This window comes from Arabidopsis lyrata (genome assembly GCF_000004255.2).
Source record: "Arabidopsis lyrata subsp. lyrata unplaced genomic scaffold ARALYscaffold_8, whole genome shotgun sequence".
In the NCBI taxonomy this organism is placed as follows: domain Eukaryota; kingdom Viridiplantae; phylum Streptophyta; class Magnoliopsida; order Brassicales; family Brassicaceae; genus Arabidopsis; species Arabidopsis lyrata.
The window spans coordinates 3,578,413-3,595,222 of NW_003302548.1; the positions used below are offsets into that span (position 1 = coordinate 3,578,413).

The following is a 16,810-nucleotide window of genomic DNA, read 5'->3' on the forward strand; positions in this document are numbered from 1 at the left end:
CAGTAAGAAGAAAAACTAAAAACAAACGAAAATTTATCTCTTATCTTCTTGAAGTGTCTAATTTTCAGGGAGTTTTTCAGCTTTGGACAATTCCTATGCATTAGCTTCATGGTTATTGCGGTAGTTTTTGAAAACCCAACAAACCCTGCTCATCCCATTCTCCAGTTGACTTTCTCTGCTTGTTCGAAAAAATCCGATTATTACCTTCACATTCAGGGCAGCTTTACGTTTGGGAACCTCTACCTTGTGGAGATTTAATTAGAACCTTCTTCTGTGATAGTTAGGAAAATTATCGGTCCAAAAACATGTTGCAATAATCTATCATGAATATAAGATCGTTGTGTTTAAGTGGAAGTAATTTCAAATATGTATATAGCAACATTAAGAGAACTCAGTGGGACAATCTCAAACTGGTCGGGTGCTTAGACCATCATTAATGGTAGTCTCTTAGGAAAATTTTAGAAAAAAATCTTAACTTAAAATAGATAAAAATAAAGCAAATATCTTAAAATTGTTAAGAATGTCTCTTAGCTAAAAGACATTTGGTGGGTTAAAAAGTGTTTCTTAGCTAAGTGTTCATCATCTATTGCTAAGAGCCAATATTAAGAGACTACCAATAATGTTGCTCTTATTAGGGGTCTCTTTATCAAGTTCACTTCTTAGACGTGCCTTAAGTGCTTGCTTAGGGGAGTCTTTTTATCAAGTTCACTTTTTTTAACCTATTGTAAACGTACAGAACTTATCATTGGAGTAGACTATTTTTGTTTTACCCAAAAAAAAAAAAGAAAGAAAGAAAGAAAGAGTCTACTATTTTTGATGGCAGAGCAAAAAGAATTTAGAGAATTTTTTCGTCTTGGAAATTGCCAGTTTAAAAGTAATTTCGTTTTTATTGCTAGCATTACTTTAATATTCTTTTTGAAAAAACCTTTTTCGCGAGATTAAGCACTGTTATTATGAATAATTTTGAGTAAAGATCGAAAAAAGTTTTGTAGGCTATATTGAAGAGGGGATAGGCAATCGCCAATTTGGTATTTTGGTTCAATCATTTTCGCCTTGGAAATTTTTTATGGAGTTTGTTGTAACATCCCCAATTTGGGCTTTATATTATTTAGACACAAGTTGCAGCCCATTAAGCCAAGTGAAGCAAAGTTCCTAAAACGACAAGGGTTTTGTGTGTTCTCCATATTTGTGTATAAGCGTATACATCTCCCTCTTCCTTTGGAAACGCCGTCAAGAGAAGAAACGAGAGAGAGACAGATATAGATAGGAAGAAAGGAGAATTGTGGTTAAACAACAGCATCGATCACCATCGGAGCCACCGTTCACCACCGTTGTTCACCGGAGTCGGGCTTTTGTCATCACTGGCTTGTTGGGTAAGGAAACCTAACCTTTTTAGTCTTCTTCTTCTACAAGTTCGTGTTTTGATCTCTTGGAGCCTTACATTAAATTCTGAGTTTTATTGTGAAGAAGAGGGAGGAGTAACAGTTTCAAGTAGGGATTTTGGTGAGTCATTTCCCGTCGAACGTAAGAGAGTTAGATCACTATTTTGACGTCCCTGGATAGATCTTGCTACAAAGAATCCATAGCAATTTACGGTTTGTCAAACGGAGGTATATTCCATTCAGAATTCGTCTCGGAAGTTGACAAACAATCACTGGTTCTGATTCCTGAAAAAAACCTAAGTTTTTCAGATAAAAATTTCAGGTTCAACTTGGGATACTCATGGAAGAAAATTGAAGTTTATACCGAATTTTCATAATTTTATTACTCATGGAAGAAAATTGGTATAGAAGATTGTTTAAGATGACCCTTGGAATTGCCGGAGATATGAAAAACCTTGAACCTAAGGATTGTACGTTTGATATGGATCTAATGGAAGAAAGAGATGGATGTTGGCATTATGGTTTATCAATGGAAGTCATGGAGGAAAAGTGTTGCAAGGAAATTAAAGCCTATGCCAACTTCACCGAGAACTTCTTTGAGACATGGGCGTTACTTCTTGCATTTGATCTTAATGAGAAAGGGAATATTGCAGAGGCTTTGGAAGAGCTTGTCACATTTATGGAGAAATTGAAACCGATTCTCAGAACTTTTGGGTCCAAGGAGATATGCAAGATAATAACCAAGAATCTAACCGGCAAAAAGCTATGTGACTATGTGGGAGAAAATTACAGGGTAAGGATATTTCATTATAAGGATCTTGGTACGGAAGTTTTGGTACCATTGTGTCTACGTTTCAGAATTACATATACACACGTCGGGTTAAAAGCTGCGGTTTGGAAAAATAAAGTTCAGCCAAGTGATGCTGCATTCAAATCGTATCAGAGAAAAGCAAATATGAAGTTGGATAATAACGGATCTTATGATCGGTTAGCGAGTAAGGCTACTCTTCGAAAAGCATCGTCAAACTCCCTTCTGCTGTACTTTTCTCAGTATATGGCGCATACATATGCGTATGTAATAATTTGTGTTACAGTAATTCTGCATAATATCCTTGTAATTACTCTTTGAAATTAATAAAAGTCTTTTGTTGGAAAAAAAAATATATATATCTGGTTAAAAACGTTACTTTTTTAAAGCTACTAGTAGTCTTGTAATCTTTGGTTGGTTTTCAAAATTTCAACTTATAAATCTATGATACCTTTTCATTATATACCAATATATTATATATCATTTCATTAGGTTTCTTAATTTATGCTACACTTTTTGTTTAATCTACTTAAAAATTGGTTAAATTTTAAATATTATATAAATTAAAAACAAAAAGGGTTTATTCGATCCTATTTATTATTAGATTTTATTAAAAGAAAATTAATACTGTATACTTAATTTGTGGTTCAATTTTTTTTTTTTCCATAATCCACCATAATATTATTCGATGGAGGTAGTCTTTGATCAGTAGAATAAAAATGTACTCATTTGAGTAGTCCAACCATCGCCACAATCAAACAAAAAGTTGTAAAACTAATTATTGGAAGTAACTAATTTAAGCAACTGAAATAGAAATTGCAGAACTCTTGGAGAAAATGAGATAAATCCAAACAAACTCACCCAAAGTGATAGGTGGGGTGTGACACGCTGCACAGAACACACAATTACACAACTATATCTTTAAAGGTGAATGACACATTTCCTTAGGGATCCAATAAAAATCGATAGTGTACTATGTAAGGATACCGAAGCTAATGCCTATTTCTGTGAACCTTCTTGTGGAAAGACATATCAGGAATTAAGCTGATACTCGCAACAGTCATATTGATTGGAACAACATCATTCAAACATGTGGAGGTGCGGAACCTATTAGGAACACTGACTTGATCTCTTTCATTGTTATCAATGTATCTCGAGGAGTTTATGATTATCAATGTATAAACCTTCAGGAAGATGGTCATACGCAAAATTGATCACCGGGATTTCTTGCATTCTTTCAAAGATTTGAAAGAGTTTCGTGGAAGTCAACCAACGATTAATTGAAGTGTCGAAGATATGCGTCAATTCCCCGTGTTGAATCTTGAAGATGATAGAGTTATATTCACTTAATTAACCAATTTGTATAGCCAGATCCGGTCCAGAGCTAAAACCCGTGAAACAAAGGCTTTAGGCATTAAATTAGTATAAAGAAAAATAAGGACATTATTTTGGTAAAAGCTGTCGTTGTAGAGTGGTTAAGTCCTTGTTTTCTTATCATAGCGTTATGAGTTTGAGTCTTTAACCATCTAATTTTTTACAGTTTTTTTTTTTAACTTTCTGTTAATGGGCCAAAAATTTATTTTTGCTTTAGGCATCATATTATATTGGGCCGGCCCTGTGTATAGGAACAGTTCTGTGTATAGCTATAATCTCTTCCGTTAGTCACTATATTATATAATTGTGTATATCTTGTATAATGGTAACTAGCTAGCTATTTGTACATAGGTGTGTACCTCATATCAATTTAAGGGAATCAATCCTCTTTCGGAAATTTCAACTTCCTCTTTTTCTTCTAGATTGAGACCAGCTTCCACATCATCAAATTCTGCATCTTCCAAGAAAGCTTCGTTTAGAACTAGAAGAATGACTGTATGGTGGACGATAGCAATATTATGGAACTCATGATGCCGATGCAGACGCTTGTAAAAAACATTGCCATTTAACAAATATCTTGAAGAATCAGTATATGACTATATGTGACATCAAATTGCAAATGGCGTTGCGTTGTGTAGTGTACCTCATCAAGTTGCAAACTGAACACATCATGTAATTAATTCTTCAAAATGATCCATGTCGAGCATAGAGAGCTAGCTAATAACAATTAGTTAGTTTTAATTTCTTAATTAAAACTAATGTCCGTTACGTTAAGTAATATTTTATCGAAACAACATCACGGATAGAAATCTTTTGTAGAATTTTAAGAAAAGCTTGCATTCTTATGTTTTTTCATGTCACTATTGATATGTATCCATGAATTTATCAAAGAAGTAATCCGCTAATTTATTTCATTAGTCAACTTAACAACGTGATTTATTAAAGTCAACAAAAAATAGCGATTAAAATAAAAATCAATACAAATTAACGATTAAAATTAAAAAAAAAAAAATCATAAAAATTAACACATTATTTTATCAGAAGCAAAATTAAGATTTTTTGAAATTTTTTTGGACATTTTTTTTTTTTCTAATTAAATTTTATGTTATATAACATTATTATTAGATTAAGCCAAAAGATAACGAACGATAGTGATCTGTTCTATCTTCTTCCTCTACGTCTCTCTGCTTGAAGCTTGTGCCCTTTCATTATCATGTCAAACCTCAATTGAAGATTTCTACAATCATCTTCTCCATAACAAAAAAAAAAAAGAAAACCCTAATTTACAGAGAAAAGATGTGGGGAATTGGAGGAAATTACTATTGGAGAAAGAAGAACAACATCAATGAAGGAAGTCAAAGCGAAGCGATCGTTGTGGTATTCGCTTGGATGTCTAGCGAAGAACGCAATCTCAAGAACCATGTCGATCTCTATTCTTCTCTTCTTTGGGATTCTCTCGTTTGCCATTCTCAATTTCTCAACATGTTTGTTTTGACCTCCTTCTCTCATCTCTCTGTTTTCAATCATCATTCTCTTTTGATTCAAATCTTGATTTCTTTTTATGTAATAGGTTTCTTCCAGACAAAGCTGCAGATTTAGCTTCTAATGTTGTGTCTGAACTTGTGAAGGTAATAAAGGTTGCAACTTTATTGTTTTGTTGATCTCATAAGCTTATTAGTTCTCGTTTTGATGATGTTCTTAGGAGCTTAAAGCAAAGCCAGTTCCTTTAGTGTTTGCTTCTTTCTCTGGTGGTCCTAATGCTTGTATGTATAAAGTTCTTCAAGTAAGGTTTTGTTTTCACCATTTTTCTGAATTTGTTCTCTCTTTTGAGTATAAGTGTATAATCAAGATCCTTCTTTATGTATAAATATGCAGATACTTGAAGGAACATGCGAAACCGGACTAAATCCGGTATGCGATTCTTGTTAATGATTAAACTTGTCTTTATCTTGATGATTCTTAGGTTAATGGGTTTTTGGTTTATCTCTGTGTGTATTCAGGATGATTGTAGATTGGTTAGAAACTGTATTTCAGGGTTTATCTATGACTCTTGTCCTGTGGATTTCACTAGCGACTTGGGAGCTCGATTAGCGGTTCATCCAACTACGCTTAAAATGTCTAATCCACCTAAACCGTTTGTTTGGGCAGCGAATGGTATTGCTTCGAGTCTCGATTATGTTTTCCTCAACAGGTTTGAATCACAGCGAGCTGAGTTCTGGCAGACTCTTTACTCTACTATAGTAAGAGCCTTATTTACATATTATGAAATGGTAAAAAATAAGTCTCGACTTTGATTTCGGATTTGACCTCTTATCTCAATGCATTCTTTTTACGTTCTTTTGGTGCAGACCATGAGAGTACCTTATCTCATTCTATGCTCTGAAAACGATGACCTCGCTCCTTATCAAACTATACATAATTTCGCTACACGTCTCCAAGAATTAGGAGGAAATGTAAAACTTGTAAAATGGAATGATTCTCCTCATTGTGGTTAGTATATACTGACACTTAGTGATGTTTTTTTTCTCCAAAATAAGTTCTTTATGATCAGAATATTAATTCATACATAATGCTTTCAGGTCATTATCGTTATAACCAGGTCGACTATAAAGCTGCTGTATCAGAGTTCTTGTCAAAAGCAGTGTCGGTTTATCTGCAGAAGACAAGAAGTCTTGGCAGAGAAGCTATGAAAGAAACTCAAGGTGATGATGAGATAACAGGGCCAATTCAAAGCTTGGGGCAATCAACCTCTGGTGTTAACAGAAGCTTCAACGGAACTCCACTTGTCACAACCGATCATTTCTTTGTGCCTACCACCGTAGGTTACTACGTGGGCAGAGATGGTGGATATGTGCAAGATGAACACAAACAAGACTTGATTCGTTTGTCCAATACTCAAACCGATGAATCGGTTAAGCCCAATGGAGTTCTAGGCCAAATCTTGTTTGATGTTTATATTCCGAAGAATGTCGAGGATTGGGATATAAAGTTATCAGAAACCGGGCGGGCTAGGCGGAGACCGGGGAAGAGGTTTATACGTAGATCGAGATTGTAACATCCGAGTTATATGTAAGTACCCATTTGTTTTCTTGAGATACTGTTGCAGAGGTATTCCATTTGGTTTTCCCTCGCAGAGATCTAATAAATTAATAAATAAGATCTATTTTGCTGACAAGGCAATGTTTTTTCAAAGACTACTTCTCAATATCTGCAAAATCCAGTGAAGTAGTCTTATATACAAATACAACTTGTTTCTTTTTTTGGTCCATTTCTTTCGTTTTTTGCTCTATCAAATTCTGGTTAATTCCCGCGACTTGGACTGCATTTACCATTGAGATCAGAAAAGTCACAAACGTCACGGAAATGTAAAAATTTGAAAGAAAAAGAAAATGTTTTTTAGTTGTCTTTGCAGTTTCTGGTGTAACCAGACGATGATGATAATCTTGACTGTGATTGGAAAAACTCGAATGGAGTTCCAGGGCCAAATGAGCGTCGTGTTGCGTTTGGAGAATCTGATAGCAATGGCTCATAGACCGGGCTTCTGTTTTTGGGCTGAGTGATGGATAATGGAGACAAGTCCTTCTCAATGGTCCTTGGTTGCGTTTCGATGTTTCCTAGAGTCAGTATTGGACCACCCATTCTTTCAGCTTGTTGGAGTATATTGATTTTGCTGGGTCTGTATGTGTAGCGGAAGTACTTCAATGCGAATATAGGACCCATGCCTGCTCCAACTATGAGCTGCACAAGAGAAAGAAACAAAGTATTGTTCTTAATTGGTGTTTGTTTGTGGGAAGACTTATAGGCAGATGATAAGAGATGAGTTTTTGATACTCACAAACATTGTTATCCAGTAAGAAGGTTGAGAACAGAGGCGGAACATGATGGTGTACATTCCGGATGACGGTATTGCGCTGAAGAGAAAGTTGATTGCATAGAAAGCGACCAGATTTCCCCAAATGGAAAGGTGTTGCAACACCGTAAAGGAACTGCAATGCACATCAAGAAAGAAATAGAAAAAGAAAGAGACAATAAGCACTAAGCACATATAAATGGAATGTATGAGTCTAAATGTGTGCGCAAGGAAAAGAAGCTGTACTTGGTTTCTTGAGCCACAACAAAAGCTTGAAGCCATATACATCCAGAAAGAGCTACCATTCCAAGCTCCTCCATTTCACTTTTCTCGTAAGCATATGCGTGTATGGTTATTACAAATACAACAATTGCCTGCAAATACATCCCAGAATCCAGATTTATACAAGGGAACATGAACAAAAAGCAATGAAGAAGATAAAAAGTAACTATAAGCATTTCAACTTTCTTAATTGGTGTGTGGAGTTTGCATAGTATATTTGTACTTTATTAATTGGTGGATGTAGTGAAGAAAATGAACTCAATTGAGTAGATTTGAGATGACAGTACTCACGTGAAAAAGGGATCGGCCAAACCACCCCGCAAATGTGCTTGGGTTTAGAAGCCTGAGTAGTTCAAAAAACAGATGAAATTAACAAATATATATGAACGTATGAACAGTTAACTTCAGATTTAGTAAAACCAGATTTAGACACAATTAATCAAGCATACCTTCCAGCTTGGCAGTAGAACAAAATTTGAGGGTGTTGCATCACTGATGCTTCACTAAGATCTTTATCAATTACGCTAACAAGAACAGGAATACTGGTGTAGAAAACGTTATAAGCCATCAGGCTAACCGAATTGAAAAGACTGGTTCCAGAAACGCCTGAAATAAACGAGAAGCTACGTAGATTCTGTTGTCAGTATTTCATGAACGACCTGGATGATATCTACTGAGAACATATCTGAGATAATAAACTTACAAAATCTGGATGAAGCATATCAACAACGATTTGTAGAAGGAATACTGGGACAAAAATGCTGTCCGGTTATATGAATACCTCCCATGAACAAGAATCAGTCTTTTCAGAAACCTGAATCCTGCAATCAAGATTAGTCCATCAAGAACCAATCAAAAACTGTTTTAAGTGGCTAAAACAATTTATCCATGCAACAAAATCCAGAAGCATGGATATGGAGGTATATGGAAAATATGTGCATGATATGTATCTTCAAGTTAATATTAAGGAAAAAAATTCTTGCTAATGGTCTTACTTCCAATGCTATAATCTGCAGCTCTTGCTGCCTGCAGCCCTTCTCTTCCGCTAATGCCGACCCCGATATCAGCTTGCTGTATCATTCTTACATCATTCCCACCGTCACCAATTGCAAGGGTTCGATAATCGCAGGATTTTAAGATTTCAACTAACTGTAAAGTCGAGAAAAAAGTTCCAACCAAAACAGAAATGAGATGAGCACTGCCACTTGGTACCAGGAAATATCGAATACTTATAGCACCTAACATTTGGTAGGGTACCTGGGCTTTCTGTGAAGGTGTGACGCGACAACATATGGCTGTCCTAGAAAGTATAGCTAATTCAACAAAATCCTTGTGATGGTGTTTCAGAGCAATTTCTAGAGCCCAGCCATCAATAACAAATGCCACGTCCTGTACGACCCATAAAATTATTCATTGATACAGGTGATAGCAAATTGTTCCAAGGATATCAAAGTTCAAGAATTTAGCTGAGGTGAACCTTAGGTTCTGAAGCTGTAATCCGCATTGTAAGCAAAACCCTCTCCAAACTTCGAGAAACATCTTCTTTAGTTTTTCCATCAATCATCAGAAGTTGACCTTTAGGCTCTGATATAAACATGATTATGGTAGAAAAAGTATGAGAAGTAGCAATAGGCAAAGCTTTCTAACACAAATAACAAAGACGAAAATGATCCCAACTTACCTGGGGAGATAAAATTACAGGAAAGAGCAATCTGTATAGCTGTATTCTGCTTATCTCCGGTCAGCATCCAAAAGTTTATCCCTGCTTTTCTAAGTGTCTCGATTGTCTCTGGTACACCATCCTAAATAAATAAGGAAAAAATATATATGAGTCCTCTCCAATTTAGGATGCTACATTATATGACATTGTGAACCTCACTATGTCCTGGACATTAAAATATTTTACCTGCAACCGGTCCTCTATTGCAGTGACCCCTAGAATATAAAGATCATGTTCTAATCTTTGACAGACCTCAGCAATTCTCCACTGTGACATGAGAAAAACAACATTTTGAGGCAATCAGGTGCATCGACTTAGACAGTAAGCTGTAGGTTCAAACTAATCATACATCACAATCGCTTATAGTGAGCAACAGAAAGAGAGACTTGTTTTAGTTACCTCCCTATCAACCAGAAGACTACTAGCCTCCTTAAACTTCACTGACCACTCTAGATACTCATTCTCTTCCAGTTCACGCCAAGCCAAACACAATGTTCGGAGCCCCAGCTGGGAATAGTGTTCTACGGCGTCACCAATAGTTCGGGTTTGTTGACCTAAAAGCATAGTGGAGAATAAACAGCCATCATCTCTGAGCACATTCAGTTGAATGCTACTTGCTCGTCTCATATAGATAAGAGATACGTCAACTTACCAGCACATGCATACGGAAGGATTGCTTCATCTGCACCTTTTGACAGAAGTATAATTTTCCCATTCTGACAATCTTTCACTACCACTGACATTCTTTTTCGATCTGAAGTGAATTCAAGAATCTCCAGTACCTCATAGCGAATTATCGAACCATTAAATCTGATTTCTGCATTTAGTAAAGAGTAGGGAAAAACAAATGATAACTACTTTTTAGGTACATATTCCATGGAGAACAAAACTGAAATCAGATGACTATTACCTAGAAGATTGGCATTTTTGCCAACAAAGACCATATGCAACTTTGCAGCAGCAATTACAAGAGCGTCTTCATCCTGAGATTGCGCCTTGTAAACAATATCTCCAGCTTTGCTGTCAGATGGAAACCCAAAAAATCAGAACTAAATGAAACTTCCTCAACAAACGGAATAAATTTGCAGAACTTAAATATGATCTATGAAGTTTTTTTCCAAAAACAGATATTGTGAAGATTTCAAGAAGTTAAAATTTACCTCTGCACAGGTATAACTGTGTTGCAGATGGCCATAACTGTAAGAAATCGGATAACATCTGTAGAGCCACTGGTAATGGCATTAAGAAGTTGTGCATCTGATCAGAAAGACGAAAAAAGATAAGTAAGAAAGAATACTCCTTTGATGCATACTCGCTGATGCACATGCTTAAAACAATGTATAAATTAATATGATCAACACAAATTGGGAAAGCATAAAACTAAGTACATAATACACAAGAAAAAAATTCTGAAACCTTTTAAAGCATCTCCATTCTCATTCCCATAAAATATGCCACCAATACAGCATCTTCTAAATATCATCTTGTTGTCTGTCAGGGTCCCAGTTTTGTCGGTCAAAATGTACTCTACTTGCCCAAGGTCCTCGCTTATTGCTGTGCTGCCATGCACAAAAAGCCACATAATGCAACAAAAAATCATGAAACTAAAGTGTTTAAAGCAGATTAATCTGAGGTAGTCTGCCTCTATCCTGAACTTACTTTGCTGCATAAGATGCTGTACCAGTCTCTTGATCTATCATCTCCACATCCCATTCTATAAATTTTGCATAAAGACCCTTAACCAGATCTAGAGACACCTGCCACATTACATCAATCAGATGCTTAGCAGAAACAGGCATGCTAATTTTATCATAATTTCGTTATCTTCAAGAATCAAGATCAATGTTGTTCCATAAAAGATGATCATTAAGCCCCGATTTTCAATCCACTATCTCTTTCCCATGCCAAGAAGTCAGTTAATGCATTCTGTATGTCACACCAGAGCTAGCAATGGAGCTACCAGAATTCCACTTAGTATAGCAAGGAAGTTTAAACTACCTTAATGGAGATGGGTATCATGATGGAGCATAGGAGTTCAAACCGCAAAGGGATTACAAGCAGCTCATACCACGGGGCTTCCTCTGGATACTGCACATACCATTGCTGAAAAAAAAACCAAGTTCCTATAGCTCAGAACTTCCCCAAGCATACAAAAACTAGGGTAAAATTTTTATTATGAACATAACATTGTATGAGGATAAGGTAGGAATCTAACCTTCCTTGCTTCTGTATCTTTCCAAACATTTCCAGCTACACCGAGGACCATAACAACGACAATTTGGAAAACGAATATTGCTCCAGTCAGTTTATCAATCATTGCATCCATAGCCGTAAGCTTCGGCTCAGCTATACCCCTACTCATACCAAGCTTAGTTTGGTTCCCTATAAAAGTATGAAAAATCATTAAAGCAGTTTGTCAAGATCAACTAAAAATACGACTGCCTAGAGATATTAAGAATGCATGGTCCACGAGAAAAATGACATTTTTATAAGAAAAATTTTACCTGTATAGACAGATACTCCACAAGCCCACTCTGTATTTCTCAAGTAACAGGACTGAAGAAGAGTGTTTTTTATGGTTAAAGAACAGACATCATTGTCAATAAATGGCGGAAATAAGCGCATGTTTGCGTCAAATCTTCGAATATCCTTATCTGGAATAGGACATTCAATCACACCCTGAAAACATATATAGCTTAATATAAATTCTGATAAGAGGAAACAACATGAAAAACGAGGAATGATATGATTATTTACAAGTAGTCTTACTTTCATTTTGTGTAACAATTCTAAATCAATTCCCACACATGCTGAAGGTATGACTCTTGTTTTGAGATCAGTTTCCCCGTCTAAAGCAGCAGTCTGCATATATGAGTTCACTTTTAGCGCATTTGAAAGTACTCAAGAAAAGCTACCACCATCAACCAGGAAACTAAATTGTAGCATAAATGAACAGGAAGTCTACCTCTACATAGCAAACACCTTGTGGATCAGAGGTACCAAGCAAAACTAGATCACAAGGAACTTCATCATTCTCACGCAACCAAACAATATTGCCAACTTGTATATCCTGTGCTTGAATCTACATGCAACATACTAATACAGTCAAGCCAAAAATATCACCTAAGAATCAATCACCAAGAAAAAAATCGTGCAAAAGTGATTCATACATGCTTCTTGATCCCCTGTTTCACTATCCAAACTTCTTTCTCATTTGCTTTCTTATCTGATAGATACCTGTGGTAATCATCCCAAGCTTCTTTCGAAGCCGAGACCGCAAATATGAATATTAACGGACCCCATGTACTAGCAGGATTTACCGGGGTGATAAGTGACCAGAGCTGAAGGCAAGCAATCAACAAAAAATATTGGTTCATGAACCGGCTGAAAAGAAAACCATACAACATCTTGATCAGAGAAGACGAAACTCCGATATATAACATTAGAAACATAAATAAATTGAATCATCATCATCACCTGAATTGCTCCCACAAGTTCTTTGGAAGAAAATTCCACAACGTATACTTTCTGTTAGATATACGGTTATCACAACAAAGCTCTTTTGAAGCTTCATCATCGTTAATGTATACAAAACGCTTCATTTTTTTTTTTTTTTGCGTGGAAGCAAAAACACTCTTCTAAAATTTCATCTTCAAACTCATAAATACTGATTGAAGTGTAATCCCAGAAACTGCAAAATATGAATTGTTAAACCCCATCATCGTTGAAGAAGCAAAACCCAATTAGATTCAAAATTCAAACACCAGAGATCTCTCAAGATCGCAAGTCGAATCTAATTAAATTCGAGATCAGAGAAAAAACTCAAAAACAGCAATTAATTTATCATTTCTCAGATAATCCCGCGAAATGAACAATCCTGTAGAAAGCAAAATTCGAAATTCATATGAAGATCGAGTAATACGTTACCTAATCGATCACACGGAGTTTGATTTTTTTTCTCAGGAGTTGGAGATTCTTTTGGTTTTTGTTTTGCTCTCTGTTGAATGTTTTTCGTTAAGGAAGAAAAGAGGAGGTAGTGATCTGCAGCGACGGTGCGTTTTGTTGACTTGCGTAGAAATCGGCTCCATCAGAGATTTTGTCTCTGCCGTTTTGATTAATTCAAAAGACACTGTTCGTTGTTTTCTGTTTTAGAAAACGGCACGCATTCTCTTTCGTAGACTAAGACAAATACAACGAAATTTCGATTCTCTCGCCATCTACGAATATACCTCTTTGTGTGGACCATAGTTCCGAAAATTCTTAATAATATACCAAACTTTATATTGTTATGATAGCGATACAAAAAGAGAAATGAAAATAATAGAAAATTTTATCAAAATGAAAATAATAGAAATTACATTTGGAGGGAAAGAAACAAACGGCGTCATGGAACAAACAAGTCAAATTGTGAAACTCATTGAGTAAAATTTTTACATTTATTTAGAAAGAAAAAAACAAGAAAAAAGTGTTTGTATTATTGATTCTATTCGAAGTTGTCCAAGTAACAACCCAATGAACTATAGCGAAGAGCCGAAGACATTCGTTCGTTTGTTATGCCACGAACGAATTTTACCCTAACAAAAAAGGAAATATATAATTGGGCCTATAGAGACAGCCCAAGCCCATGAGAATCATGACTAAGCAAGGTCGAAGTTACATACAATACACTTAACTATAGCTATGATCAGATTTAGATCCTTGGCGTTTCCGTTAAAAACTCTCAAGTCTTCACGAGACGTGTTCAAAATTCTTGGACGAATCTCTTGAGTGTCAAGCAAACTATCTCCAGTTTTTTTTTTTTTTTTTTTTTTTTTTAATAACTGCGGGTCTCCCAAAGGCTTCCTAGGCACAAGGACTAATCCCACGAGGCTGCCAATTCCCCTATGTAAACCTGCCAGTGGCCGTGCCTTGAACCCTGGTGGCGGAAGTCACAGCTGTGACCCCTTTACCACTAGGCCACAAGGCCCGGTTTTACAATTTTCCAAAGCCCTTTTCTTGATTCACAAGAAAAGTCTCCTTGAAGATTGGATTCAGTCTGTCTACAATCTCGATTCTCACCAAAAATCACCACAAGAACATGCTCCACTCCTAAAATGGTGGAATCTCATATTATCCCTCATTATAATCACCCTCCCTGTAACTTCTGATGCCAAACGCATAAACATGTGACAATCTTGGCACATCCTCAAATTCTTCATTATTTTTATTGTATAATCTCTGTTCGTAGTGAGTAAAGAGAACGCTAAAGCTAGCTTCTCGGTGTGCTGTATCAGTATCAACCTCTTTGCATTGTCACTCACGTCGTAGGGCACAGAGCTTAAATCCGGTTGATACCCTAGTGCCGTTAATCTTTCTACAAGCTCTTCTAACTTGTCTTGAATCTTTTTTGACATTGGATGGTTTAGGTTTCCCGGGAAAAACTTATGCATCTGACCGTTCTTATCTACAACCCAACTAACCGCGGGTGTCTTCTTCAAACCCTTTTCTTTAATCAGTTTCCGCACACTTAAAACGCCGCCCCAGTCTCCAGCTGACGAGTAGACGTTAGAGAGCAATATATAGTTTCCGATAATGTCCGGTTCCAATTCAAACAAATGTTCTGCAGCAATCTCTGCTATGTCTGGATTGTTGTGAATCCTGCAGGCACCGAGCAATGCACCCCATACACCTCCGTGTGGCTCAACAGACATAGTTTTAATCAGCTCAAGGGCTTCTTGTAACCGCCCTGCACGGCCAAGAAGATCGACCATACAAGTATAGTGATCCCGCGTTGGTTCAACACCGAATGTTTGATACATAGAAGCAAATACTTGACGTCCTTGGTCAACGAGTCCCGAGTGGCTGCAAGCCGTAAGCGCACCAACAAATGTAACCGTGTTTGGTTTTATCGCTGTCTGCGTTACCATGTAATGAAACAGATCTAAAGCCTCTTGAGCACGCCCGTGCGTAGCAAGACCAAGGATCATCGAACTGTAAGAGAAAACGTTTTTGTTGTTCATCGACACAAACACATTAACTGCCTCTTCTACATTTCCGCATTTTGAGTACATATCTATCAACGCAGACCCAATAACAACATGATCGCTAGGAGAATACCCAGATTTCTGAGCGATTTGAACAGCTCGATCAGCGTATTTACTTGCTCCCAGCTGTGCACAGGCCGATATATATCCAGCCACAGTAACCTCATCAGCTCGAATTCCCGATTTCTCCATCCTATCAAAATACTCTAAAGCTTCCTGAGGTTTAGCATTCTGCGCAAATCCCGTAACCATAGCAGTCCAAGCCACCATATCTTTCGTAGGCAAACTTTCAAACAAATCCGCAGCAGATTCCATATTCCCAACTCTAGCATACGCAGCAATAAGCTCAGTCCACGAAATCACATCTCGTTCAGGCATTTCGTCAAACACCTTACGCGCACAAACAATAGACCCACATTTCACATACATATCAATCATTGTATTCCCAACATATACAAAACAAAACCCTCTAAGTCTAAACGTCTGTGCATGAAACTGCCGACCCAAATTCAAATCTCCCATTGATCCACAAGCTTTCAAAAGAGCAGAGAAAGTGAAAGAAACTGGCGTAATCTCTTCTTTCCTCATACATCCATACATAGCAATAGCTTCATCGAATTTACCTTCAATCGTATACCCACGAATCACTGCGGTCCATAGAAATGGGTTCCGGAACTGAACAGGCTCGATTACACGGCGAGGATATGGATCCATTGGAACACCGAGCTTGGTTAACGTGCGAATTAGCTTGGTGAGAATGTAACAGCTTTGATCGAGACCTTTACGGAGAACATGACCATGAATTTGCTTGATTTGATTGAGATTGATGCAATCGTCGAGCTTTGAGATGAGTGAAGACACTAGAAGCTCTCTTTGATGACTGATCTCTGAGAAGGTACTGGAATTGTTGTTATTGGTTCTTCCAAGCTGAAGTAGTTGTTTTGAAAGCAAGCTTATGTTAATGGGATTTACCGCCGTCGAGAACCGGTGAGAATGAGCCACCGTCATCGCCGGCAAGGTCCCGGATCTTGCGCCGTGCCTTGTTTATATAGTTACCGGTTTCGGATTTTCACATCTTAATTACTAAATTGCACCTATGATACTCACTTAATTACGAAAATGCACCTTTGAAACACTTGTAAGGTGTAACCTTAACTGGGCTTTTCTGTTTAAGGCCCAGCCCATTAAAATAAGGTATTCGGTTCGGTTCCGGTTCCGGTTCTGGTTCGGTTCTGGAGTTTAGGATCCATTCGGATATTTAGGGTATTATGGATTTTTGGGCAATTTGGATATTTTCGAGTATTTTTTCGGATATTTTTGGTATTTTTTAATATTTTTTGGTATTTCAGGTATTTTTGGTTATTCGAACTA

At 36.9% G+C, this 16,810-nt stretch overlaps 4 protein-coding genes across 8 annotated transcripts; 2 read left to right on the top strand and 2 right to left on the bottom strand.

Moving 5' to 3' along the window:
- The first annotated feature begins 1,189 nt into the window (after positions 1–1,189).
- LOC9299678 lies at positions 1,190–2,541 on the top strand. 3 transcript variants are annotated; one of them, XM_021023675.1, is made up of 3 exons: positions 1,190–1,373; positions 1,468–1,610; positions 1,692–2,541. In XM_021023675.1, exon 3 carries the CDS (start codon positions 1,771–1,773, stop codon positions 2,509–2,511), a length of 741 nt encoding a protein of 246 aa, XP_020879334.1. In that variant the 5' UTR covers positions 1,190–1,373; positions 1,468–1,610; positions 1,692–1,770; the 3' UTR covers positions 2,512–2,541. The 3 variants fall into 3 exon arrangements, with proteins under 3 accessions (XP_020879334.1, XP_002863602.1, XP_020879339.1); XM_002863556.2 differs by having other exon boundaries at positions 1,705–2,541; XM_021023680.1 differs by having other exon boundaries at positions 1,471–1,610; positions 1,705–2,541.
- Positions 2,542–4,699: 2,158 nt separating this feature from the next.
- Positions 4,700–6,739, top strand: LOC9299679. 2 transcript variants are annotated; one of them, XM_021027002.1, is made up of 7 exons: positions 4,700–5,048; positions 5,135–5,192; positions 5,267–5,347; positions 5,440–5,475; positions 5,565–5,834; positions 5,913–6,054; positions 6,144–6,736. In XM_021027002.1, exons 1-7 carry the CDS (start codon positions 4,861–4,863, stop codon positions 6,617–6,619), a joined length of 1,251 nt encoding a protein of 416 aa, XP_020882661.1. In that variant the 5' UTR covers positions 4,700–4,860; the 3' UTR covers positions 6,620–6,736. The 2 variants fall into 2 exon arrangements, with proteins under 2 accessions (XP_020882661.1, XP_002863603.1); XM_002863557.2 differs by having other exon boundaries at positions 4,701–5,048; positions 5,565–5,804; positions 6,144–6,739.
- Positions 6,740–6,858: 119 nt separating this feature from the next.
- On the bottom strand, positions 6,859–13,404 carry LOC9299680 (phospholipid-transporting ATPase 2). 2 transcript variants are annotated; one of them, XM_021026994.1, is made up of 25 exons: positions 13,344–13,403; positions 12,894–13,107; positions 12,587–12,800; positions 12,382–12,498; positions 12,186–12,278; positions 11,921–12,095; positions 11,632–11,798; positions 11,415–11,519; positions 11,076–11,173; positions 10,833–10,975; positions 10,577–10,673; positions 10,327–10,436; positions 10,069–10,233; positions 9,816–9,970; positions 9,603–9,683; positions 9,378–9,498; positions 9,174–9,280; positions 8,954–9,085; positions 8,692–8,845; positions 8,400–8,517; positions 8,146–8,319; positions 7,988–8,039; positions 7,661–7,788; positions 7,400–7,550; positions 6,859–7,302 (listed from the first exon to the last, which is right to left on the bottom strand). In XM_021026994.1, exons 2-25 carry the CDS (start codon positions 13,016–13,018, stop codon positions 6,961–6,963), a joined length of 3,324 nt encoding a protein of 1,107 aa, XP_020882653.1. In that variant the 5' UTR covers positions 13,019–13,107; positions 13,344–13,403; the 3' UTR covers positions 6,859–6,960. The 2 variants fall into 2 exon arrangements, with proteins under 2 accessions (XP_020882653.1, XP_020882657.1); XM_021026998.1 differs by lacking the exons at positions 6,859–7,302; positions 7,400–7,550; positions 7,661–7,788; positions 7,988–8,039 and having other exon boundaries at positions 8,175–8,302; positions 13,344–13,404.
- A 903-nt stretch (positions 13,405–14,307) lies between these two features.
- LOC9301450 (pentatricopeptide repeat-containing protein At5g44230) lies at positions 14,308–16,533 on the bottom strand. The gene has a single exon (XM_002865330.2). The coding sequence runs from the start codon at positions 16,445–16,447 to the stop codon at positions 14,471–14,473; it is 1,977 nt and encodes a 658-aa protein (XP_002865376.1). The 5' UTR covers positions 16,448–16,533; the 3' UTR covers positions 14,308–14,470.
- Between the last annotated feature and the right edge of the window lie 277 nt (positions 16,534–16,810).

Coding starts and splice junctions, on each gene's coding strand:
- LOC9299678 (XM_021023675.1), top strand. CDS start 1,771: ATGGAAGAAAATTGGTATAGAAGATTGTTTAAGATGACCCTTGGAATT.
- LOC9299679 (XM_021027002.1), top strand. CDS start 4,861: ATGTGGGGAATTGGAGGAAATTACTATTGGAGAAAGAAGAACAACATC. Junction 5,348..5,439: donor GTATGTATAAAGTTCTTCAA/GTAAGGTTTTGT, acceptor ATAAATATGCAG/ATACTTGAAGGAACATGCGA. Junction 6,055..6,143: donor GAATGATTCTCCTCATTGTG/GTTAGTATATAC, acceptor TAATGCTTTCAG/GTCATTATCGTTATAACCAG.
- LOC9299680 (XM_021026994.1), bottom strand. CDS start 13,018: ATGAAGCGTTTTGTATACATTAACGATGATGAAGCTTCAAAAGAGCTT. Junction 8,320..8,399: donor ATATGCTTCATCCAGATTTT/GTAAGTTTATTA, acceptor GAATCTACGTAG/CTTCTCGTTTATTTCAGGCG. Junction 7,303..7,399: donor CTTACTGGATAACAATGTTT/GTGAGTATCAAA, acceptor TCTCTTGTGCAG/CTCATAGTTGGAGCAGGCAT.
- LOC9301450 (XM_002865330.2), bottom strand. CDS start 16,447: ATGACGGTGGCTCATTCTCACCGGTTCTCGACGGCGGTAAATCCCATT.